Consider the following 25,954-nt stretch of genomic DNA (forward strand, 5'->3'; position numbering starts at 1 on the left):
GAATCCCTTCCCTGAAAACATGTCTGTACCGTCCCTGGCCAGATAATTACATAACAGCACATCCAGGTTATCCTGATGGGGACCATCTCCACAACATTTCTGTGCAAATGCCCCGAGCATCGCTGCCAGAGCCTGGGCTGGCTGCCCCTGCTGCCAGGACAACGTGCCAAGCCCTCGGCACAGCAGGGAGCAGCAGCTTCCCAGGGCTCCCAGGCACAGGTTTGCCGAGAAAACCCTCTCACAGCTCAAGTGAGAGGTATCCGGAGGGGTTTGCCCTTCCTCTGTCTGCTACTTAGTTATTTCAGATGGCAAGACACAGCGTGGCAATTAAACTCCAGGCAGCTTCAACTTTGCAACTTCTGGAAGACCACAGGAAAAAGATCCAGAGCAAATCTCAAACTTAAGTGATACAAGAGCTATCAGGTCTTTTACCAACTCAAGTGTACCTAATAAATCATGTTTTTGTAGATGATGCTGTATGAGGCATTTAGCAGAAACATGAAGCCAATTATTTTTAACTTTCCCTCATAGAAAAGAAATAGAAATATTCAATGAAACCATGCTAAACTTATAAGTGCAAATGACTCCTAGGTCAACCAGATTTCTGAGTACATTGCAGAAAGCTGAGTTTCAAAAGGACAGAATTCTTCAGGGGTCCCTGAGCAGCAGCTCTCCCGTGGCAGGTGCCCATTTCCCCTGACAGCCACCAGGCAGTGTGAGCCCTGGGCAGGATGCCTGGCACCAGGGCACAAGGCTCCCTGCTGAGACATCTCCCAGCAGCTTTCTTCAGGGGGCACTTCAGATTATTGAAGAGTGGCTCTATTAAATAGCAGCTTGCTTCCAGGGCTTCAGAAATAGAGGATCTTCAATTGCAATGAGATGAACTATCTGAATCTCTCTCTGGTTTTTTTGTGGCAGAGAAAACAATGTGGGTTGCATCTGTGGGTTGTTTTGGCTCCTCATTTGGGTTCACCCTTTTTTCTGAGCAATCTCAGAGGGATTCTCACCAGGCACCTCACCTGCTGTATCCAGGATAAAGCTGTCACCTTCCAGTAATGTTTCTGAAGGTTTCTCTGCCAGGTGCACACTGAGTCACAGCAGATTTACTGCTTCACTTTTGCCTCCAGGATTACGGCAAGTGATTCCAGGAGCTGTATTTGAAAACGATCCCAGCAGACAGACTCCCAGTTCAGTGCTCCTGTCCTGCTAGATATCCTTCGTGGCTGTGGAGCATTCCCAGGTGTTAGTATCAAACCTGTACAAAAAAAAAAAAAAATCCGGAGCTGTTTGTTTTATAGCTTTCCAGGGCACACCTTAATGGCCCATTGTAAACATCAAGGACATAAAGGATTTGATTGCAGCAGAGAGACAAGTCTCCCAAAACCACTCCTGAGAGGAGCAGGCATGTTTGGTCCCAAAGAACCAGCAGGCTGGAGGACTGTTGACTTGGGGAGAGGTAGAGTGGGACTGGAAGAGGCCACATGGACTGCTGAAAAACACCCAGCACATGTGAGGCCCCTGAGCAAGGCCAGCTGGGCTGGCCAACAATGCACTCCCTGTGTATTGCTGGGACTAATCTCGTTGCTAGGAAATTCAGGAGTTGGGGAGATAAATTATCAATAGGTGCTGGAGACACTTGGTTGCAAAATCCCTGCAGGCAGCCAGCTGAGGCCCCTGGTCCTTAAGAAGGATGTGGAACACCTCTGCCATGGAGACAGACTGGGAGAGTTGGGGTTGCACAGCCTGGAGAAGGGAAGCCTCCAGGGAGACCTTAGAGCCCCTTCCTGTTCCTAGAGAGGGTCTAAGATAAGAGAGTCGGAGAAGGACTTTGGACAAGGGCCTGGAGTGACAAGATGAGGGGAAATGGCTTCAAACTGACAGAGGGAAGGGTTAGACTGGGCACTAGAAAGTGTCCAATCACCCCTGCGAGGGTGGTGGGGCCCTGGCACAGGCTGCCCAGAGAATCTGGGACTATCTCATCTCTGGAAGTGGTTAAGGCCAGGTTTGATGGGACTCTGGTAAAATGGTCTAATGAAAGATGTTGCTGCTCAAGGGTGGACTTTAGTACCAGATGATCTTTAGGATCCCTTCCAATCCAAGCCATTCAAGGATTTTGTGGTGATTCTATAGTTCTGTAAAATGGCTGTATGGATGTTGCTGGGTTATTGACCCATCCCCTTCCTCAGTCCTATTTTAGGACATATTCTGTTGTGCTGGCAATCACAACATCCTGGCAGCAGAGCTGCCTCCTACACCCACAATGCAGACACCAGTGTTCATCTCCTCTGGCCAGCTGCAAAAAAGCATTGGATGCTCAATTTTTAAGGCAAAACACCAAAGCTTTGGCTATCAATAGAGTTTAGAATAGTCCCATGCATTTCTGAGTGCACCTGCCAAGGGAGGTTTTCTCCAAGACTTGTGGGGTGGGTTTTTGACAATGTGATGCCCTCATGTTTCCATCCTGCCCCCGAGCCGTGGGCTGCCCATGCCCAGTCTGGTGCTGGTTCACATGCCAGCACCAGAAACAGCCCTCACCATATCACGTGCTTGGGTGACAGCCGTGCCCAGGAACAGCCACAAAATGCTCAGAATGGGCAGAGCCCAGCTCTGGCAGTGGATTAGGTACTGCCAGGAGGGTGGATTTGGGGCTGTTCCTTACACAAATAAACGGTGATTGCTTTAAGATTCACTGAAATACAAGCACCAGCTCGCACCAGGACATCTTTACATTTGCTGTCAGGTAAGGAGGTGAGCTGGCCAGGGGCTGGGGCTCAGCAGTCCCACCCTGGGCAAGCAGGCTGCCATAAATACCACCCTGTGCCTCCTAACCCAGCACAAGGATGCTCATCTGTGCCCTGCACCAAGGGGTTCTTAGTGCAACTAAGATTTACAATAGCTGAAAACAGAGAGAAGATAAAAGCACCCATGCCTTCCACAAAGGTCTCTTTGAACCTCTTTATGTGTCAGTGAAGCACTGCCCTTCCAGCAGGTATTTCCCAAAATATCTGCCCTTCCCAGACTAACAACACAGCAGGCATCAGCTTCATCCAAGGGCCATATGGCGTTGGTGGAGGGCAGTTAAACATCCCTAGAAAATGTCCACCTTTAACTAAAAGCAACATAATTTCCCATCTCCCTGTAATAAAATCACTCCTCTGCTTCCATGTACATACTGCATTTCTCATCCAAAGGAGAGCAAGAAAATGCAGTCCGTGTCCAGCTGGCTTCTGCCTCAGCAGCAGCAGAGCTGTACATGGAAGCAGCCTCCAAAGAGCCTTCAGCAGCTGTAGAGCTGCTCAGATGCTCCAGCCTGAATCCAAGGAAGTCTCCTCAAATAGTTCATTTCCTCAGGCTTGTCGTCTTTTGGCCTCTTACATCTTTTCTGCCCTGTTACAGGTTTTCCTTCAGTTCCCTGTTCTGGACAACTATTTGCTAAACCATCCCTAGGACACATTGAATCCTAGCTGGGGTACCTGCCTCTGCCCACTGCAAGGATTTCTAAGCCAACCTTGGCCATGACTCAGGTTTCCCAGGATGGACTGTTTATCGAGAATATTGGTGTTTGTTACTGCAAGAGCTGTTAGAAAAGAAAAAAGTCCCAACACATCCAAGTGAGTTTCAAGTCATGATACAAATGGACTGAGTTTTCCCTATGTAATATGAACTTCAAACTAGGAGATAATTAGTAAAATATCTTCCTGGAAAATCTGAGTATTATGGACTCAGAGAAATATGAAAATTATATTTCTGTATTGAAAATGCTTAGTGTTAGTCCTTTTACCGAGTCATTCAGCCCCTAACATAACAATTTTATCCTGTGCATTTCTGCTTCCCTGCTCAGTGCAGCATTAAAGGCTATTGGAACCACACACATGAGGGAAGGGGCAAAGGTTCATCTGTGATGACATTTGACCAGAGCCAGGCTTTATTGTTTTAGCTGTGGGATTGCTTTCCAAATCCCACAGTTTTCCTGACCTAACACGGGGAAAGTGTCACATGCTCCACTTGCAAATGGGGATCTGCTCCAGCAGAGCTGCATCAATTCCTCTGCAATGAGCCTTTTCCCAGAAGGACAGAGGGGTATCCACTGCATTGTTTAAAGGAAGAGGAAATTTTTGGCGGAAATGAACATAACAGAGCACAAGGAGAGTCACAGGGAAGCCTGGGAATGGGCAATTCTACCTCCTTTTGAGTTATTTCCTTTGTTTCAGGATGAGAACAATTCACTCGGCCCTCTCTCATCCAGCTCCCTTGTTATGTCATATCCAGATTACTCAGTAGATGAGGTATTTGCAGTGTTACATCAGACAGAGAGTATTTGTTTATATAACTTGAACTTTTTCTCAGACTCTTGCTTCTCCAACTCCCCCCAAAAATACTTATATAAATATTTCTGTTTTCATGAATGAGGACTTATATCAACTTCAGGGTGACAGTAATCCTCACTATAAATCAGTACAAAATGTTGCTGCAGAGCCTCACAACATAGTCTGGGAATCTCTTTTGTTTCTTATAAATATCAGTTCACTGAACTTAGAATTATGCAGAGGAAGAAATCAGTTCTGGTGTAACACTATTCTGAAATTTATCCCAGCCTTGAGATGGAGCACTAACCCAAAAGGGGACCAGAAATGCACCATAAAATACCAAAGGTTACAGCATTCACAGACTGAAATGTCTGAGGCTCTGCTGTAAGTCCCTGATCAAATGCTGCTTTCTGCTTCTGTTTTTAGCGAAACTTTTCCAAAGGTCTTACTTTCCCCTCCATGTAAAACAGAAGAAGGATTTTAAAGATTTTCTTTTCAGAGGAGAAATCCTTCTTAATACTTCCCATTTGATCAGGTCAATATATTGCAGAGGTTGCATCCTGCTTTAACGTGCTGCCCCAAGCCATCCTAGTTATAGTCCAGCCAGCAAAAACAATGCCAGTTATTCACCCTCCTGAGAAACCTCTTGCTCAAGCTTCATGAAGATGCAATAAGGGGCATGAAGGATGTTTTTGCAAGTAGGGTACTTCAGGCAGTGTCCATCACCTGTAATTCATTCATGTGAAATGCCACCCTTCCCTCTCACTGCTCATGTGTCTTACTGTTTATTATCACTCCAATTTCCTGGGCAGAGATCCTGTGACAAGAGCAGCATTTACAGGAAAGCTGCTTCAGCACCTTCAAAGGGAGTTTGGCAAACAGGTGCTGGAAAGGGCTCAGGGAAAACTTCAATTGTGACATCTGAGCTTGGAATCATGTTCCCACCACAGTGCCCAGGACTGGCTCTGCCCTCCTGCCCATGCTGCCCCCTCCTTCCCAAGAGCTGCAGGAAAACTGCTGAGGAGCGGATACCCTGCATATCCAGTTTCCCTTTCCTTGGATTTTCTACTTTCAGAGGCAGACGCTGCCAAACCTCTCCCATCTGCACTGCCCCCATCGCAGGCAGGCACCTCCATGTGCCCTGGTGGGGGCTGCCAGCTCCAGGCAGGGCTGGCACTCACCCCCTCGTGGGAGTGAGCCCACAGCGTGTCCCACCCTAAGAGCTGCTCAGCAGCATCAGCTGTGAAATCCTCGACGCGTCAGCATCTGCCAGCGCTGCTTCTCTTCCCAGGCTGCGGCTTGATAAAACAGCAAATCCACCCCTGGCATCCCCACAACCAGATAGGAAAAGAAAAGAAAAAAAAAGAAACAAAAGAAAACTCAGTTGCACAACATGAGGGATTCACGTGGCATGAACTTTCCAACAATTCAGATTTGCTTAGAAACAACACTGCTACGTTCACCTTGTGCAACTTTACTCGTCCATCTTTTTTGCAGCCACCATTGCAGCTTGGGAAGACAAAGATCTCGTCCCTCCAGTGTCACAAAGTCCATCCCACTGTGTTCCTCCCAGCTGGACAAGGCCTGGCAGCCCCTGTGTCCCCACTGGTCCCCAAGCAGGATGCCCGGATGAGGGATGGGATGAACCTGGCACAGACCAGGGTGCTTTCAGGGCACTGCAGCCACTGGGGCATCTGCACTCAGCATCCCAGCACTTTGTCATTGCTTGGTTTTGCTAGATCTTAATGTTTAAAATGGAAAGTCCATTTATTACCCCAGAAAAATACCAAAGATTTTATTTTTTTTTTTTTTTTTTTGGTGGCATACAAATTCCCTGGCTTTTTTCAGTAGAAAGATCTATCGGTTGGTTTATTAGCTTTGAAAGCTCTCTGTGCCTCTGAGACCTCTGCTGACTCCGAGTTACGGTAATGCTGGATAACTCGGGTATTAATGCCAAGTTGCAAATGAGGTTTGCTCCACTGGGCTGGCTCTCGAAAAGAATGAATGTTTTAGGCCTAAAACTGCCTGTGGTCTCATAAAACAAAACGCAGCTGTCCTGGTTTTCTATTTATCTGCCATTATAGGGATGATTCCCTCCTGCCCTTTGCTTGTCCTCTGGTTAAAGTTTGCCTCTCCGGCAAAAGGTTCAGTGGGTTACAAAAGCACAACTCAAATTTGGAAAGTTACCCGATACAAAATCCCCAAATCTGCACTTCGTCATCAGCAGCCGCTTTCCACGCTCACAGGCCCTGGTGAACTTCACTCCCAGATTGCATTCCCAGCTCTCTCACCAAGCAGAGCCCCCCCTTGAGCTGGCCCAGCTCTAAGGCTGTGCCTGGCCCGGCTCTACCCAGGGCAGAGCTGGGCTGTGCCCTGAAAAAACAGCACCAACACCAGAGCTGGGCTGTGCCCTGACACAACAACAACACCAGAGCTGGGCTGTGCCCTGAAAGAACAGCACCAACACCAGAGCTGGGCTGTGCCCTGACACAACAACACCAGAGCTGGGCTGTGCCCTGAAAGAACAGCACCAACACCAGAGCTGGGCTGTGCCCTGACACAACAGCACCAACAGCAGAGCTGGGCTGTGCCCTGACACAACAGCACCAACACCAGAGCTGGGCTGTGCCCTGAAAGAACAGCACCACCACCAGAGCTGGGCTGTGACCTGAAAGAACAGCACCACCACCAGAGCTGGGCTGTGCCCTGAAAGAACAGCACCACCACCAGAGCTGGGCTGTGCCCTGGCAGAACAGCACCAACACCAGAGCTGGGCTGTGCCCTGAAAGAACAGCACCACCACCAGAGCTGGGCTGTGACCTGAAAGAACAGCACCACCACCAGAGCTGGGCTGTGCCCTGACACAACAACACCAGAGCTGGGCTGTGCCCTGAAAGAACAGCACCAACACCAGAGCTGGGCTGTGCCTGGCCACCAGGACCGCACCCCTGCAGCTGCATCCCTGTCCCCAAAGGTGGTTCCTGCAGGTATTTTCCCAACACCTTCACTTCCAGTGAGACTGAGATATGGAAATTCACCTGTAGGGTAAATATCTTAAGTAAATAGCCCTGTCAGCTTCCAGAGCAGTTTCCCAGCTGGCAGTGATGCTGGCTGTGGAGCAGGGCCACGCTGCCCCTGCATGGTTGCTGCCATTCCCCTCCCCTCCCTTGTTTCCAGCTTGCTGTGGCGTAGACATAAAACAAAGTAGAACTGTTGACAGTGCTTCCAAGAAATGAATGCAACCAGAAAAAAATGGCCTGGAAAACAAAACCCATTCTGCTTCATTTGCAAAAAGTTCATGAGGGCTGCCTGCTCTGCTCCTGTAAATCAAAATACTTGTTGGTCCTTCTTCCTGAGCCAAGCTGTGTAACGTGGGTGCCCATGTGGAGCACAAGAGCACATTCATACAGAGGCAGAACACCTGCGAGGTGTTTTCCTTCTCATGCCAGAGCAGAATCTCTCAGAATCTCTCAGAATCTCTCAGAATCTCTCTGAGTTGCATATCAAACCACCCAGGTTTTGTGCTAGCCCTAAGGGCTTGCCCCCAGGAATGTCATAGGAAACTCTTCCTGGACAGAGGATCCCTTGCAGTTTTCCAGACTGGCAGAAGGCAGGAGCCAGCCAACAACAGCAACAAAATTTGTGCTCTTTTTTTTCTCCCCACTTAGCTGCTCTCTAGCCAGGAGCTTTCTTCCACCTTCATGGGTTGCATAAGAGCCCTGGAAGTGAGATATTTTGCCCTGGAGCCTCCAGGGTTGGCTCCACCTTGGAACCTCTTCTGCTAGAAGACTCTCCCACCACTCCCCAAGTGCCCCAGTGACAAACAGCTCAGCCTGACCCCAGGAGCTGTCAGTCAGCAGCGATGTGCTGGCTGCTGGCCTGCCCACAAATATCTGTATTTCACAAATAAAAAAGGTTAATTTAAAGCATGACATCTGCAACAGCCTGACAGCTCCCTAAGGGCCCTTATAAAGCTAAGAATTAAGCAATCATTGGACTTGCAATGTATCCTAATGCTCTGTAGATCTTTTAAATAGGGCGGTCTGGCCAAGATGTGGCTGGATTTAGTCCTGTGCTCAAAGACAGAAGTGCTGCCAAGAAAGTGAAGGCTGAACAATCAAAGGAACTTGCAAGAATATTTTACTGAAATTATTTCAATTCAGGCGATACATGAAAGATGGCTCCTTTTAAAAAGAGGCCACCCTTCCCTTCATTTAAGAAGCAAAAGCTCTCAATGAACATGCTCTGACATCTCACAAGACCTTCCTTCACCAAAGCAAAAAGCAGAAGCAGTAAGTTTGTATTTTAATTGCATAATAAATATACCCGAGTTCAGACTTGTACAGTCAGTTCTGCCACGCTCATAGGTGAGTTTAAAATGCATCAGCCCTGACTGCAAGGACTCACAAATACAATAAAATCAGAATATCACAATTCTGGGTTTTTGTCTTGTTGGTAAACTTCAGATCTTCATTTGGGTTCTGAAGGCATCATTTTCCATTTTTCCTGGCAGGTACCAGCAGGTCTCAGGAACTTGTTCTGCAAGGATACAGCTGGGGACCAAAGGAGGCTGAGGAGCCCTGAGGAAGGGAAAATGAGTCCCTGACATGGAGCCCTCGTTGTGGCGGGATGAGCATCCCTTCTTAGCTGCAGCCAGAGCTCTGTATGGTGAAACCAATCTACTCCGTCCAACCTGAGCTGGGCAGGGCTGTGCTTGAGGCTTCCTGACGGACCTGCTCTGGTCACTGCGGCTGTGGACCTTTCCCAGGGGGCAGCAGGGAGAGGACAGCGAATGACTTGCAGGGGACAGAAGAGAGGCAGGGTGGTCTCTGGGGTTCAGTACCCCGCTGGCTCACCAGGGCAAGCCCCGGGCTGGGCACACCAGCAGCCCTGGAAACGGGGCTGAAGCGTTTACGGCATCACCGGACGGAGCTGCGTCACCATCGCCGGCAGAGCGTGGCTGTGCAGAGCGCCCAGGAGGAGGCTGGTTTTATTCCTGGTGCTGTCACATGCTGCAGGTCAAGGTTAGAATGCTTGGGTGAATTCCACTCATAACGAAGCCGGTGTCTGTTGACTCTCACAGCTGATTGTTTTGGAACAATAATTCATCGTTGCCTCCCTGGATACGGAGAACTGAATGACAACTTGGATTAGAAGCACACAGCCTTGCCCTGAGGACCTGCAGTTGATGACTAAACCACCAATTCTGCTATTGAGATCTCCTACTTTGACATCCCTCGTGGGCAGAACGTGGGATATTTTCTAAGCATCAATTGTGGAACCACTTCCCTATCCGGTCCTGCACGGGGTAGGCAATTAGCTCGTCCCTCTTGGGCAGGAAAGGAGGTTATTTAAAACTGACACGCGAGCTCAGGCTGCTGACCTAGTTAGAGCTCTCCAGTGCAGGGCAAATTAGCTCAGCATAAAGCAATATGGGACAGGAATGATCAGCATGAACACTGCGACTTCGATCTCGGTGACGGCAAGGGCAGCCTTTCACTTGGCACCAATCTTATGACCTTATTCCCAGCACACTCCAATGCCCCTTGGTTTTTTTAAATGCTCTTTGGCTTTCGGTCTCCTCCTCATTTGCTTCTGAGGTGGGAAGGTGTAACCAAACCCAACATTTTCAGAGAGGTGAGCATTGATCACTGAACTTTTTTCAAGCAAAGGTTAGCTGCAGAAGATCACAGAACCACATTATCCTTTCTTTGGCATGCCCACATTGCCAGGATAGCAGAATCAGAGGAAAGTACCAGTTCATGCAGAGTAATGTTGCCAAAGAGAGCCCTGGGGGCATTGCCGCTCCTTTGGACAGTGAGCAACACAGACCAGGAAACCCATTCCCTCCACTCTTCTGTGTTCACAAAATACTGAGGGCACTTCAGCCTCAGCCTGCAGAGAAGAGTGAGTATTGGTATTTTAACACATTGAACAAGACTCCTCACAGAGCTGTGCAGTGAAAAAACCCCAAACCACCAAACAAAGAGGCAGTAGATAAACTGCAATAAGGACAATTCAACTAGTTAAGAAAATATCTTACAGTTCTCAACAACAAAGGTGGTAAGATGTTGAGAGGGGCAATCAAACCTTGACAGCGCAATCTCTATCCTGGAAGTGTTCAAAGCTTTCCCCAACAAGGCTCTGAGCAACCAGGTCTAACTGAGCAACTTCTAACTTTAGTGGGGTTGGACCAGAGACCTTCAAATGCCCCTTCTGATCTAAACTGCCTTTACTGACTTACTGGTCTAGGCTGTAATCTGGGGTTGTTTTGCAGACAGGAGAGAGCAGGTGAACAGGAGAGAGATGTAAGATCCCCCAGGCAAGAACAAGCTTGGCAAATAGCCTGGTTTGACATTGTCTTAGCCCCACAAGAGACAGGCATGGTGCTTTACAAGGGTTCTTCATCCATGGAGAGCCAAAATACATAGAGAGAAAATTCACAGTAAGGTCCTCCTAGGGAACACAAGGATGAAGGATTTAGCAGGCACAAACCTTGCCCTGGTATTACCAAGAAGATGGTGGTGATGAACAATTCATTCATTAGGTCTTCTCTGGGTCAGAGATTCAGAGTTAAAACAAACACAAGATAAGTCTGAAATCACTTTATTGGAAAGTTTTTATACAAGAATAGTCAGTCAGAAAAATGATTCAAGTGTGACAGAGTAACATCACAGACAAGCCCTTCCCACATCTCAGCTTCAGGCCAATTCATTTACAGATGTCTCATTCCACTTCGCTTTTCAGAGACTTGTGGTGTCAGTGAGTTTCAGTGCAGCACAGGAAGCAGAGTCTGTTTTTTCATCAAATTAAATGAACAATGACTGCAGTTTTTCCTGTGAAATCTATGAAAACCCCTGTAGGTCTGTTGAGAATGCTGCTTACTATATAGGGTATCATTGCCATCCACCCCAGCTCATTCAGAACAGACTGAAAGACCGTAACAAAATATTCTGTGAATAAAAATCTTTTAGAAAAACAGTATAAAAAGTTGAGATACATATCTATATCTATAGCATAAAGCTACCAAAAAGTGACTGTGCCATTTTCCCTCTTATACAAATAATATATTTTTTAAAAAAAAAAACATAATACATTTGTAATTCACCCAGTATATAACATATTGCACCTTTCCAGAATACTCTATGCAGCAGAAGCCCCATACAGTATGTGGACAGTTCCAAGACAGACTTGCAGCTCCCCTTTAGTTCTGCTTGTCTCTACAGCAGCTGCCAAGAGTTTGGCTATCACAGGTTTAGGATTCAGAAAGCAGGAAGCTACAAGATAGCAAACCAAGTATTTGCAACTCAGTACCATTTCTTCGTAGGAAGGAGAAACACCCATTACAGGAATCTCTTGATTTTTTTTTTTTTTTTAATCATATATTACTTGTTGCTGGTGTCAGTGATTCAATACAATTTTGAATGTTTGTATGTCAGTTGTCACTTGCAGAGTACCCCTCCATGTGCCAAAGAGGTACCTGCAGCACCTGGCAGTGATTTCTGGCCTAACAAGAACGTACAGCCAAACCACAAGAGTAAATAAAACCAGGTCAGTTTACTCTGTTTCATGACAAAACACCATAAGACACCAACAGACACAGTGTTGTGGGCCTGCTATCTGAAAATAATGAACATTGATTCCTCAATCCAATTTTCAGTCACCTGGAGGGTTTTAGACAGAAGAGCAATTCCTGTCTTGCCCCTTGCTCTTCTAGGCACAAGCTTCAGTCCCAGTAACCGAGCACAGCTGTGCAGAAAAGGAGCTGAATTCTCAGGAATTGAAGGTAATGCTGTGTGTGGAACCCCCCCTTCATTTGGTCACTCAATCTTCTCAAATAACTTGGCAAGAACTTACTAACTCTCCAAATATCCTTGAAGAGTACCAGGAACGGCCTTTAGATTTGAGGATGTACAAATCAGATGATCTGCTGCTCCACGGCAAGATCACTAACCCATCCAGGTACAGGCAGTACAGGGATGGGGCTTTTTGTTAGGGGGGATTTTTGTTGGCTTTCTTTGCCAGGGAGCTGGCAGCAGCCAGAGCCCCTCCCTGCACAAAGCGAACAAAGTTATCTCCTGCTAGAGGTCCCAGAGCATAGAGCCCTTTCTCCTGAGTGCACTCATAGGTGAATGGATCAACATCTATGGGATTCCTCTTTGAATTGACTGGCTGGTCACTGTCTATTGCCAAGTCAATGCCATTATTTGGCAGGAAGGAGAGGTTGGGGTTTGAGCCAGTTAGAACAAGAGCCATGGAAATTTTATAAGCCTTCTGACAGCCATTCTTGTCTTGCAAGATGCATTTCTTGTCCTTGCCAAAGGAGAGCACGTGGTGTTCAGGGAGGCTGATGTAGCACTCATAGGGCCCAGCACAGGCAGCTGTCTGTTCTTTCATCATCTGATGGACTTTGTGGTATTCAGGGTACATCATTTTGGGGAGCTGATTAAAAATAAGGCCTGGATCAGTGACTCGTCTCCGAAAAGCATGGATTACTGGAATATTGCAATGGTGAGCAAAGAGAATCGCATCAGCAGCTGTCAGACCAGCACCTACAATCAAGACTGGGTCTGACATGATGCCAACACTGTTGTTCTTCACTGCTTCCTCTAGGGCAGACAGCTGGTGGTGGACATAGGAAAGGTTTTCTCCCTTGACTCCGAGCCAGGTAGGATTGTCATATGTTCCTGTAGCCAAAACCACATTCTCTGCGTAGATGGTGAAGGGCTCTTTATCACCTTCCACAGTTTTGAAAAATCCATCCACCTGAAAGATCTCTGTGCTTTTCTCATTAGAGTTCCAGAGTGAGTCACTATCCTCCTGCAGATCTTTCTGGGTGTGGTTGGAGATGCTCTCTGCACTCACTTTCCTCACAGAGGTCACAACGGTGCCCCATCTGAAATTCTTCTGCAGGCCTTTCTTCATCACATAGTGTTGGTAATATTGAGCAATGTCCTCTGCTGTGGCTCTATTGTTTCTGAGGCCTCTGTAATAAAGTACAAACAAAGGTCAAGCAGCAGTTAAGTAAGAGACTGGAATTTGTCCCCCCTTGCACTGAATGTGTCCTAGAGCCATCTATTTTGGCACTACCAGAGAAGACAGATCTAGTTTCCCTGGCTTCAGCAAAGTTATTCCTGGCATTTAGAGCCAACAGTCATGTCCAGAAGCTGTTGGACAGAGGCAGCTTTCTCTAGCACTAATCCCAACCCCAGGAACATGGTTGGTTATTTAAGCCTTACTCTAATATCTTGCTTCCATTCAATTTTTAACTCCTGGAATTCTTATGACCAATTGTGACACGTGTCAAGGGAAGCAGCACCTCAGAGAATGCACGGTAGCTGAGCTGCTGATGTTTGTCATCAGGGGCAGCAGCAGTAGAAGCCAGGGGACCATGCTGTCAGGCTTTGCTCAGAACCCATGGTCACGGATTTCTCTCCCCCATGGGTGTGGAGAAGGACACATTCCAAGCAGCACTGTATGTAACATTATCTGAATCACTCAGTGTAGAATAGAATGGTTTTGGGGGTGTAGGAGGGTGACCTTTCTCTCACTAAAATCATCCATAACAGATGGGTAGCTACATTCAAGAAGTCCATTCCAGGTTCTCTACAAATCTCCAGATGTTTGCAAACACATGGATATCTCACCTTCTCTTCTGCTTTAACCATTCTTTGAAAGGGAGATCTGGGAGTCCCATCCATTCCCCTTTGCTCAGGGTAACCATAGAGCCCTCTATAGACTGGAACAAGAAGCAGAGAAAAATTACTTTAATTTTTTAAATGTAAAAAGTGAAAGGCAACTTTTCTGTGTTTCAGTACGGCACAGATGATAAAATTGGTAATTTCCTCCAATCTGCAGTCATGGATGAAACCATCCATGGATGAAACCATCCAAGAGAACAAGAGATGGGGAATAGAAAGGCCTCTCATGCTTGTTTTCCTTTTAAACTTGCACTTGTCTATATATCTATAAAATGTAACATGACTGACTGGCATTTTAGGGGAGCTTTTCTCTCTCCAGTCCACACATTTGGGTGTTACACAGCACACAGACCCCAGCTGGCTCCAATTCACTTACGTGCCAGGCACCTCCAGGAGGATTTCTGCCAAGGACCAGGTGGGGGATGGCTCTGTCAGGCTCATGCCACCAAGTGAGCACAGATTCTGCTGTCCCACCGAGATCTGTGTCTGGACGCTGCAGAGTGTCAAACAGAAGAGCCACAGGGCTGTGGGATCGTCCCTCCAAGCCTTCAGACAGATACTCCAAATCCTAGAGAGAGAAAGACCAGATGCTCAAAGTGCATGTACTGGCAGGCAGCAGACTGCTTGTAACTCCAGCATCTCCAGCATCTCTGATCCGTGGGTTTGGTGTGTTTGGGCAGCTCATTTACTGGCACACAGACCTGCTCTTGCCCAAGGGCCGCCTCGAGGATCTTAGCAGCAATGCTGGCATTTCATACAAGGGACATCTGGACTACAAAGCAAAATTTGCTTAAGGCTCATTCTGTCTGTGTACCTTGAAAACCCAAACCAGGTAATCACCTATGGAACACCCCCAGGATGCTTTACTGGGATGTCATATTGTTTATCTTTACACGAACCTGGTCCAAAACAGAGACTTCTGGTGCCTCTTCCAGTTTCCTCTGAAGAATAGGATGAGGATGAAGAGAGTGTCTTTTGAAGTAAGGAGTGTAACCTGACAGCAAATATGAGAGACAAATTCCTGAAGGTCCATTCCCTGAAAAAGAAAATGGAGGAGAATTTGTACTTCTGGAGATAGAGCAGTTCTTTGAGAAGTGTTTCTAATATGCAGACCAATTCAAAAGATATGACACTGCTATGGATACAGGTGATTTCCTGTTCCAGCATAGATCTATTGGATGGAGTTGGGGAAGTCATTTTACCCTTTCCATTTTACCCTACCCATTTTACCCTATCCACTTTACCCTCACCTGCTCCTATTTGCATTGCAAGATCCTTAGAACTTGCTGAAAAAGACACAGGGTTAAATGAGGCAGAGGCTGCCCTCACCTGAAGCTTGAAGCCTCCAGCATGGTGATGACTGGAGTTATTTCTCTAAAATTAGAGGTTCAGAAGCTGATCACGTACTGACCAGGAGCCTCAGCTCTCCTGGAAGCACATTTCACCCCAGTGCAGAGTAGCACACAGTGCACAGGATACAAGACCCAGAGAAGAGAGTGACTATTGAAGTGGAGGGGAACCAGTCCTTCCCAATGAGAAGTTTCATCTTTTAAGGGATATTTGGCAATAGCCTCTTTGACTAAAGGGTCTTGAGGACACTTTCAAATGGACACCAGCCCTACTGTGGTACTGCAGTGCGCTAAGGAAAAAGTCTCTCTGCCATGAAAAGATAAGCCCCCAGAATACAGCACTTTGAACAGGTTGCTGGATGGCTGAACTCCTTTGCTGAACACTCAACCAGTGGAAAAACTACATTATGTCACTCCATATCCCAGTGAGACCAGCCTGTGGGAAGTTTTCAGATGGACGTTCTCCAGCATGTTTAATATTTTACAGTCTGTAAAATTGTCAGCCTCTCTGGCTGCCCAGGCTTTGCTGCTGTGTGACCAGCAACCATGACAGTGCAGTGACAAAGAGGGAGGAGAACTCAAGTGACAGCAGCTTGTTCACACAGTGCCAATGCTGCAAGGCTGACTGGAGCAAGGGCTGATCCTTGAGGATTCCAGAAAGAGGGAGGTCAGGGCTGTAAAGCCAACAGTGAGCTGTGTGAAGGGCAGTACATGTCACAGCTGAGGACAAAGGCTGTGCTGAGCACGGACCAACAGCTGCAAGTCAGTGTTTGGAATATTCCACTTGCAGGAAAATTAGCCAAAACCAACAGCAACAAACACTAAAATCAAACTAAACCGCAGCTAGAGTAAAATGTAACAAATTTCAGGTTACTACTTTGCTTTAGGAAGTACGAGGAGGTACCTAAGCCAGACTTCACCACCTGAGTCCACAACACTCAGCAATTACACACAGAGGATTTATTCTGAACCACGTCTAAGTTTGACAAGAACATCTGGGGCTCAAGCTATTTTACAACGCAACTACTTCCATGAGGCTGCCAGCACAGCTGAGGGAGCACACAGCCTTCCTGGAGCAGGGCCTGGGGAAGTGGCTGGAACCTTCAGGCAGTGAAACAGCTGGGCTGCTTCAGCCCAACAGCCTCCTCAGAGTGCATCTTGACACTGCCTCTTCTGAGGCTTTAGTGGCATCTCCACCCTGGGTCTCTGTACAGGTGCTCTAGGGAGGTACCAAAGTATCCTCCTCCCCACCTAGAGACTTGTACATCTGAGCAGCACAAAGTCATTCTCAGACAAGAGCTTGCTGGTAGTAATATCCTTGTCAAACTCGCTGTTAGCAAGGATTAGGGGTGATTTATGCAGTGCTCTGACTTTGGAGCAGCTCCCTCGGGTGCTTTGAATCGGATGCCAGATAAGGAGGGAAGCCAGCTCTGCAAGGCATGAAACACATGCTCAGATGAACAAGGTCCAACACCTGCACAGCTCATGATGGGTCAGAGGGGAAGGCACTGACGTCATTTCTTTGCTCCAAGAATCACCTCTCACTGCAAAGCTCCCCCTTTGGAAGACAGGCAAGACAGTTACTATATAACCTGTTTGTGGGTTTGTTTTTTTTTTTTTTTAAACTGGTAGAAAACTGCATTTTATGAGTCTATTAAATCTGTACAAAATCAGTGTAGCTCACTCATGTTTTAAAAGAAATCTGTGAAAAATTTCAAGAAACCTTAACAGCATCCGGAGTACTTTCTAAACAGACATAATGGTGAAAAAACTCACACAAACCTACCTTCAACTCAAGCACTACAGATAATCACAGCAAGCTGATTAACTATCAGTACTGAAAGGGTTTCAAATCTTTCTAAATATCCAACAGACAAAAAGCAGGCTCAGATGAACTGATGCTCAAAAGGTTACCAATTTTACCACTAAAGATAGGTATGCATTTTAATCTGTAAAATATCTTGTTCCTTACTTCTCATGACTCTTAAAGGTCCCTCTCTTAGTACTATAGGAAGTTTGGCTGTCTGGGAAAGGATGCAGAAACAGTAGTCAGGCATTTCTGGTTTAAGTGAGAACATGTGGAACTGGAACAGAAGTTAAAGATACCAAATCCAAAGCAACAGCAGCATGAGAGAACAGCAGTGCTGGCAGGAGGAGGCTTACCTATGATCACAACAGGCAGTGCCTTGAGCCCACTCTTATTTGAGGGTCTGGTCACTAATGGATACATCTTCCCATCTGGAAGCATTTATGCTCTGGAATCTACCTGCTGAAACAAATATATTTTGAATTATTCGCATTTTTTTTGACAAAAAACCACAAGCAAAGAAACAAGAAAAACCCCACAAGATTTTCTCCAGCCCACAAACTCAGGCTCATGTAAAGTATCACCCTTGCATTGCAGACTGTCCCATTACCCTTCCACACACAGGACAGACCTCCTTATCTTTTTCTCCTCCTGACCCCAAAATCAAAGGATAATTCTCTGATTATGCACCACAGAAGGGAGAGACAACAGTTATCTTTCTTTTTCAGACATGAATTCCAGTTACTCCTGGACAGCTGACAGTTTTAGTAACCCTCTGACTACATTAAATGAGGTGTTGCAACTTGATAATAAAAACGTAACTTCTGGCCATACTCTGTAGAAAATTGTATAATTATCACAAACACTTTTTAAAGTAACTTGTGCATTTACTGATAAGTAAAGTAAACCTGACTCAAGACTTCTGCCCAAATTGGAAATTTTCAAATAGGAATCATTCTATCACTATAGGGTTTTTTGAGAAGTGCTGGTTTAGTTTGGAACCTTCTTTCTTATTTTTCCAGAAAATGGAGAGTTCTAGGTCTGAACAAGTAAATAACAAAACATGAACAAAATATGCATCATAATTATCTTGGAGACTAAGGTATCACTAGAGTGGAATCTACAAAACTAATCTAATCGTTATGAAGACATCCAATGAACAGTGAATGTTTTTGCCATTCCTGCAGGAATCCTATCACCTCAAACAACTTCTTCAGTTTGCCATGGAATTCATCTCTACTGTCACTAACCTAGAGAAGTTATTTTTACCACAACAAACATGAGATTTCTGAAATCCAGCATAAGCTTTTACGTTATTCTACAAAAAACACTCTCTTTTATAATAACCTTATCCTCATTTTGGAAAGCTAAGCAAAAATCCACCGAATGCCCATATTTGTCCTGTAGGGCATGCTCTCCACACCCTTTCCAAGTGCAGAAAGATCTTTAGCAAGTGCAGTACACCCTTCCATAAGGCCTGGCACATCACTTGCCTGCCTTTGACACAGGTATTGCAGTAAATGTCTTCCTACAAATGCAATGCCCCTCTTTAAGCCTGACATTTACGTCACAGCAGCTCCAGCAAAGCGTAGGACCCTGGTGACTGAATGGGCAGCCAAGAAACCACCAGTGAGATTACAATTCGCAAATTCCAGGCTCCAGCAGGAGTTTTATGAGTGCATTTGCTTGCAAGGATGTGGCAGTTCTCACACACACCAGTGTGCTGCCGTGGCTGGGCTCAGCAGCTCTAGCCCAAGAGCACTGGGTTCATCACAGAAGGCTTACCAGATGAATTCTAAACTAGCAGCCTTGTCCAGATTTTTGGATCACCGTTTAGAAACACTTCCTGGTTGCCTGTTACCACTTAACTAGACATTAGTCTAACACTCTCATGCATTTTGCCTGACAGAGCACGAACCACTTAAAAGACATTATAGTTGTGCTTTCCAATTTAAGCAATTTGAAGCATTTAGCTTTGAAGAGAGCTGGATCTCAAAGAAACTTATGTTCTCAATTTAATTGAGACTCAAAGGTAGTTGCATTCACTACAGAAGATGAACTCCCCTTAAGGCATTCCCACAGCCCTGGAAGATGTGGGAGCACAGCCCAGCCACCCAAGGATCTCCCTAGCCTTTCGGGTAGGTTCTGCCACATTAACCAAAACCTGCACCACCTTCAGCAGACTGTGGTGTAAGTTTACCCCCAAATAACTCCTTCCCGCAAAGCTCCAGAGCTGCAATTGGTAAAATTCAGCTCTAGGACCTGTGACTGCCAGAGACACCAAAGGAGCAGGACACTGGTGTGACCAGTCAGGCATTCCCCTCAAAACAATAAACTACAAGTATCTAGCTGAGATTAGCAGAAGTTTCTTCTCCATGATAACAAATAACTCCCTCTCCATGATTGTACTACACAAGAAGAGAAGTTCTTATTCATTTTTCCTAACACAAAGTACACATCTTTATTCTGTGAAACTACTGGGAGCCTGGAAGAGGAAAGCAAGATCTCTGGAAGCAATCTTCCAGGTTTCTGCTCCACAGCTCCCTGCAGCAGCATGCATGGGAAAACTGCACACACTCTGTAGGCAGTGGTAACCAGCAACATCCGTGGGATATTCTGACTGCTGAACCGACCCAGCAGAGCACATGGCAGCAGTTGCAGGGCAGCACATCAGTAAGGAGCTGCAAGCCCGTTTGTAAGGCGTGAGCACAAAGTGGTGCTGCTGTACGCCAGCATTTTTCTGGGGAGCCCGAAGGGGACAAAAAAAGGCACAAGGCAGGAGAAGACAGCCTGGCAGTCCTGTTTGCTTTAGAGGAAGGTTGCCTTGGCTCCTGGCCATTGCACTGTGCCACCCTTCTCCACCCTGATAAAGCACAGAGCCAGCGGCTGCTGGCTCACTGATAACTCCCTCCTCCTTTCACCCTCCCCCTCCATTCTCTACCTCTTGACACATCAAAGAGGAGAATTTTCTGGAATTAAACCAAACCTTAATAGCTAGAGGAGCACAATTGTTAGTCTGATGAAATTACTGGATTTGTGCACATAAGTGACCATTTTTAACCAAGGATTTATTCATTGCCTGGTTTCACAAAACCCCTGATGACCTTTTAGTGCTACACACTTTGTTCTCCGAAGGTTCGACACTAACAATACTATCAACACGAGATTAACCATCCTAACATCTCTCTACAGGTGGAAGAAGTCTCTTTCACATCCTATAGCTGCCGTCTCCATAATTCATAGTTACGAATTCCTCTTTTTAAGTAGAAAGTGAATCAGATGCTAAACCTGTTTATAGCTGTTTCCATCCTGTAGGGTAAAGGTTTGACTTTTTGAGGTAAAACTGAGCTCAGAGCATCTCAGGCATTTTAGTTTCAGGCCAAATATTCATTTTTCCTGCCATTAGACATTAATTAAAAAAAAAAAAAAAAATTTTTCCAGTCTTTGACTCCTATACCTCAAAACCTAGGCAGCTAATACAGTGTAGCAGAGGAAAACCTATTCTGCAGAGGCTGTTGGAAAGCAACAGGACACCGAAGTTAATTGTAAATCTATACTGAATGAGTTAGCACCAGGAAAAAGCCTGAGATAGCAAGAAACTTAAAACTGCTCTTCTCACCCTCCTTTTATGTAGTGTAGGCTGCTGGGCACTCACACTTAGTCAGCTTAGTGACACTGAGTTTGGCTCCTGCTTTGAGCTTCCTGCTTTAAATGGATGTCCCTTTCCTTCTCTTCATTTGGGAGAATGCAGCAAGTTTCACAACTTGGCTTCTTGCTGCTTCCAAAGCATTCCAGTGCCTGTGTGATGTTACATAATTGTTTCTGGCTGAAAAGCACCCAGCTCTTTCTGGGCCAAACTCTGCATACCTTCCTGACACAGCCTCGTGTCTAGGGGGACTGTAACTCACAAACTCGGTCAGTGTGGCTCTTACTAGTTCCAGGCTGCAAGGCTGAAACAGGTTTTAGGTAAGCAAAGGAAAAAGCAAAGATAAATTGAGCAAGACAAGGACACTCTGTGATCCTTGGAGAAATGAAAAGCCAGGTTAAATCAGCCATATGCAGATAGCTCTCCCTGTAAGAGCCATGAGATTTTGTTAAATCGAGAATCACCAAGTGTGGCCTGAACAGCACATGGGGACAGTTCAAGAGAGCAGTGCAGTTGGGGTATAAACACTGGGGGGGATTAAAAGAGGTACCACAACACTCAGTTTTAAAGAACAATTCTAATACAGCTGCAGCAAGTTTTCTTCTTGAGCTTAATTTCCTCATCAGCTCACTTGTTTCACCAGTTTAATATTTACTCAATTAATACTTTTAAAAAACTCATAAAAACAGAGATCTTGCCAGCTTTTACATTTTATACTTCCCTGCAAGTTTCAGAAGTTGCTCTCTCATTGTATCATCACTCTTACATGTCAGGCCAGTTACCCCCCAAACACAGTTGAACTTTGTGGAAGAAATTCAACTTTGTGGTATTTAATAACACCTTTCTAAAAACACCCCTGTGATACTCAGAAACTGATGTTAGGGTACACCAGACAGAGCTCTCTGTACTTATTTGGAGCTTTCTTACCTTTAGCAGCAGGTCTGAGGAGAGGTGGGATCTTTATGAAAGGGATTGTACAGTCAGGAGAGCCAACCAAACTACAAGCCTGGAATCCTCTCTCTGCTCTAAGACAGCTGTTTAAATATAGTCGGCAACCAGCAGCAAGAGAGGAGAGGAGGAGCCAAAATGACTGGAGGTGGAGCGAGGAAAACAGTAATAAGCATGAGTCAGCGGGAATTTTTCCCTTCCCAGCTCCTGAATGAATGATGTAGAGATGTAGTAATGTTCAGCTGACTATGTGACTACAGCAAAAGCAGGCTTACAGGACCCATGCCTGCCAGGAGTCCTGCACTTAGCAAATATTTCCATTTTTAACCCTCAGGACATCACAGATATATACCACTATATATCTGAAAATATTTCTTTCAGTTTGGATTTCTTTTTCTTCAGTGAGATAAAGTGTTATAAGCCTTTTGCACAGTAGCAGCAAAATGAGTCAAACTGCTTCCATAAAACTTAGAACCCACCAGGGGTTTCATCCAAGGTGTCTTATGCAATTCAGGGAATAATCGATCTGGCTTGCTATTTTAAAGTGCCCTTCACAAATTAAATACCTTTATGCCAAAGTGCTCAGTTCAAGTAGTAAATGCAGCACATGTTTATCTCAGAGGCCATCTGTTTGGAAACCACAATTTCCAGGAAATCAGGACTGCTGATAAGCAATTAAGATGCATACTTTTATTCATGTGATCGAAGAGATAAAAGCAGTTCATGAGAAGGATTTCTCTACTCTCATGACCCCCATCAGAGCAGAATACTTAATATAACACTCTATTTTAATTCCAGCAGAATAAGTGGTTTTAATAAACGTGAAGCCATTGTTTCACTCAAAGTTTAGTTACCAGTCAATCCTCTGAAAAATCTGACTCAGTAAATGCTGTCAGACTGAAGGGGGTTGCGAGGGGAGAGGGGTAAGGACTCTTTCAAGTTTCCTGGGCCTTTATCCAAAGTAGCATTTGCACAGAGCTCTTAAATAACTCATACTGATTTTTTGACAGCAAAGGCTTTTATATGCATTATTCAGATATTTATTGGCATGTAACCAATATGTCCATGTCAGTCATGGAAAAATTAAGCTTTCAGAGAAAATAAGGCATTTGTTTGCTTAAGTGATTTAACACTGGCCTGTTACTTGGTTTTTCAAATCTGTCTTCAATATATTGCAGTGTTGCGTGTCAAACATTGTAGAACAAAGATGTTCAAGTCCGTACTTGCTGGTACCATGGATACCATACAAAACCATATATGATGCTTTGGCTGGCTTTGTAATAAGGAAAATAAAAAATATTTCTTATGTGTGTAAATCTGCAGAAATAAAGTTGCCCTCTATGTAAAAAATAGCAGATCCTGTCCATTTCCTACTGGAATTTATAAAACTAGAATCTCTATTGGCTTTGCAAGTAAAACCAGGATGTCCTTCCAAACCCACAAGTTCGATCATCGTTTTGTGCACAGTACAATTCTTTACAGGAAAACGTTCATGTACAACAACCCACTGTCCTTTATTTGCTTGTACAATAAGGCCACTGAATATAGAAATTTGGAGGCTTCTTTTTTTATTGATGTCCCAAGAAATATATCACACAGAATAGACATATATCAAAGTAACTGTTTCTTTGTGTACCTTGACCACAAACAAATGACTCAGCCCAACACTTTGGATAAACTTTCCAGAAGAAGTAGTAATTGAGCAATCTATAGTTGGCCTTGCAGCCAGCCCTTGACCTACAAACTCATGCAATTCACTTCTATTTTTTTCCCTGAACTGACAAAGCCATTTTGTTGGTGAACAGATTTAAGGACAAAGCCATAACACTCTACTGGGGAATACTTTGCACCTGAACCAACCCCCATTTCCTTAGAAAGAAATTTCCCTGTTACTTATCGACTTTTCACCTCAGGTTATGTAAGCTCTACCTGCCCATCTCCTGCTCATGAAACTTGTCAGATAGCTCTGATTCTGCTGACTCCTAATTTGGGAGAGCTTAAGCTCTGGTGTCAGAATTCATTGCTGCTGACAGCTCATTGCAGAACCTTTCCTACAGCACCTCTCCAGCATCCACCCTTCCCTCTAGCCAGCCTTAAGGTGTACCAGACTCTATGCTAAATTATCCTGACAAACTTCATTGTTTCACTCATTAGAACTTCATGTTCTGCTGGATTTTCATAATGAGAGGAACACTCCCAGTGTGATCCTCCATGAGCCACAGTAGTGCTTTGATGCTTTGGTGTTCCTCTCAATTATGATGAAACAGAAATCTAAAATTCTGCATGTCTTCTGCCTAAGAGCCTATTAAGTGTTCCATTCACTCACTCACACACAGAATGCACATCATTTAATCTAAGACAGAATACAAAATCAAATGTTGGAAAATGATCAAGTATTTTGGTTCCATATGGTCTCTGTGCAGAACCTAAAACCAAGCTTCACTTTGCTGCTGCCTAGAGCATCTTCACCTTTATCACCCAGAAAAGCTCTTACACTTAGAGCTATATGTCTGCTTATGTACCAAAACTAGGACCCATATATGTAATGGTAATAGAGGGTTTGACATCAATACCGTGGCAGTTTACCTGGTTTCTTTTGGCTCCAACTAAGAAAACCAACATTTTTCACCAACACCGGAGCCCAGGCCACACCTGCAAGAGGTTCCTTGTAAATGTTGTGGCACCCCCCAGTCAGAAGCAGCAAGTTATGGCCATAGCACCTCTGGAAGCAGTTGAGTGTCTGAGATATGTGACCTGCTCTGCTAAATGACAGAGGTAAAAAAGCCTGACAGAAAAAGCAGCTTAGGCAACTCTGAAAGTATGAGACCCATTTCTGCTCTCGGTTAAACTTGTGACTTCCTACATGTGTTTGCGCTTTCACATGGCTTCCTCTAAAGAAAGATTTGGCCCAAACCACATGTCCCAACTTTCCCATGTCCCTGCCAAGGCCATATCTGTTCTGTGTTCATACCTCTTTTTGCACTGTTTAGGCAGCTGGGTCCAAGGGAAGAGAAGTAAAGGTTCACTGCACTCTTTTGTTGTTCACAAGAATATTGACCTCTCAGTCACATAAATGATTGAAACAGTTTTGTCTTAGTAACTTGCAAAATTGTTTCAGGAGAGTAAAAAGAAAAACCTTACATTGTGCTGGAACTATTTTAAGATGGTGATTTTTGCTTTTCCCTGCTTTCAGTTCATCACCTTGAAATCATTTCCCGACCGTTCCAAGAGGGGCGTCTTCCTAAAACAATGAGATGAAACCAAAGATTTTCACCACCCTTCACTGGCCAGGGACGTCAGCCACTTCCACTGCTTTGTTTTAAAAACAGCTGTTAAGAAATAAACTTGGGGAGGTGACAATCAATCCCACTACCCACGAGGGCTATGGAGCTCTACTGTCTGCATTCACAGCCTTGGCTGCCCTGCAGCAAGGACCTGTGCACAGCACATGGTTTGTACTCTAATGCCCAGTGCCAGTGCCTCCCTGGGACATTCCACACCTCCTCTCTGTCCAGGCTTACAGAGCAATAACAGAGAGCATTGGCAGTGGCCAAGAGAGGTGTCCCTATAAGCACACCCTGGAAGAGACATTCCCAGTACAATACTGGGAGGCAACAGTGGATATATTTCATGAATAGTTTACATGTGAAGTATCCGTGTAGAGAAGTAGTAGAGTGCCAAGTGGCAGTGCAGGCATTTCCTTAGAAAACGGGCCAGGATCACCATTTCCCTCCTCAGATGGCTGGATTATATCCAAATCGAGGGTGCTTTCTACTTCCTAGCACACATGCTTCCTTTCAAAAACTAGTAGGATGCAAAGAAGTGCAGCCCTTAGGCTCCAGGGACTACTGACACGCATATTTCCCAGGACTGGATCTTTGCAGATTCTTCGTTCCCCAAACGCCACGTGCAGAGGAAAGCTCAGCTCATGAGCTCTGCTCTCAGACCTTCATCAAGAGCTCAACATTGATGTTTTGGGGAAAAAGTAAACACTGGAACTTTCATATCAAAAAAACAGCAGCCATGACCCAGTCAAAGATTAAACTACACATGAAACTGGTTGGGAATTTTCCTCTTATCTAAATGTCAATATATTCAAAATATTTACATGAGTTCTGGAGAGCTGCATCATTTGAAGATAGAGCCTTTAGCTTCTACAGTCTTACAGTCATTGTTTAGTTATGTTCTTTTAGTCT

At 45.3% G+C, this 25,954-nt stretch overlaps 1 protein-coding gene across 5 annotated transcripts in view; it reads right to left on the reverse strand.

Annotated features, from left to right (window-relative positions):
* Positions 1–10,897: 10,897 nt before the first annotated feature.
* OSGIN1 (oxidative stress induced growth inhibitor 1) overlaps positions 10,898–25,954 on the reverse strand; it is a 55,644-nt gene continuing 40,587 nt past the window's right edge. For 3 of the 5 annotated variants that reach the window (XM_040074971.2, XM_058422034.1, XM_040074970.2), the window contains 5 exons: positions 17,521–17,626; positions 14,908–15,044; positions 14,385–14,576; positions 13,955–14,046; positions 10,898–13,293 (listed from right to left, as the gene is read on the reverse strand). In XM_040074971.2, coding sequence (XP_039930905.1) covers positions 12,300–13,293; positions 13,955–14,046; positions 14,385–14,576; positions 14,908–15,044; positions 17,521–17,605 — 1,500 coding nt within the window. In that variant the 5' untranslated portion in view covers positions 17,606–17,626 and the 3' untranslated portion in view covers positions 10,898–12,299. Of the gene's footprint in view, positions 13,294–13,954; positions 14,047–14,384; positions 14,577–14,907; positions 15,045–17,520; positions 17,627–21,737; positions 21,879–25,954 lie in introns of those variants that run through there. The other 2 variants (XM_040074968.2, XM_040074969.2) reach the window with 2 other exon arrangements.

Source organism: Hirundo rustica, chromosome 11 (assembly GCF_015227805.2).
Source record: "Hirundo rustica isolate bHirRus1 chromosome 11, bHirRus1.pri.v3, whole genome shotgun sequence".
NCBI lineage: Eukaryota > Metazoa > Chordata > Aves > Passeriformes > Hirundinidae > Hirundo > Hirundo rustica.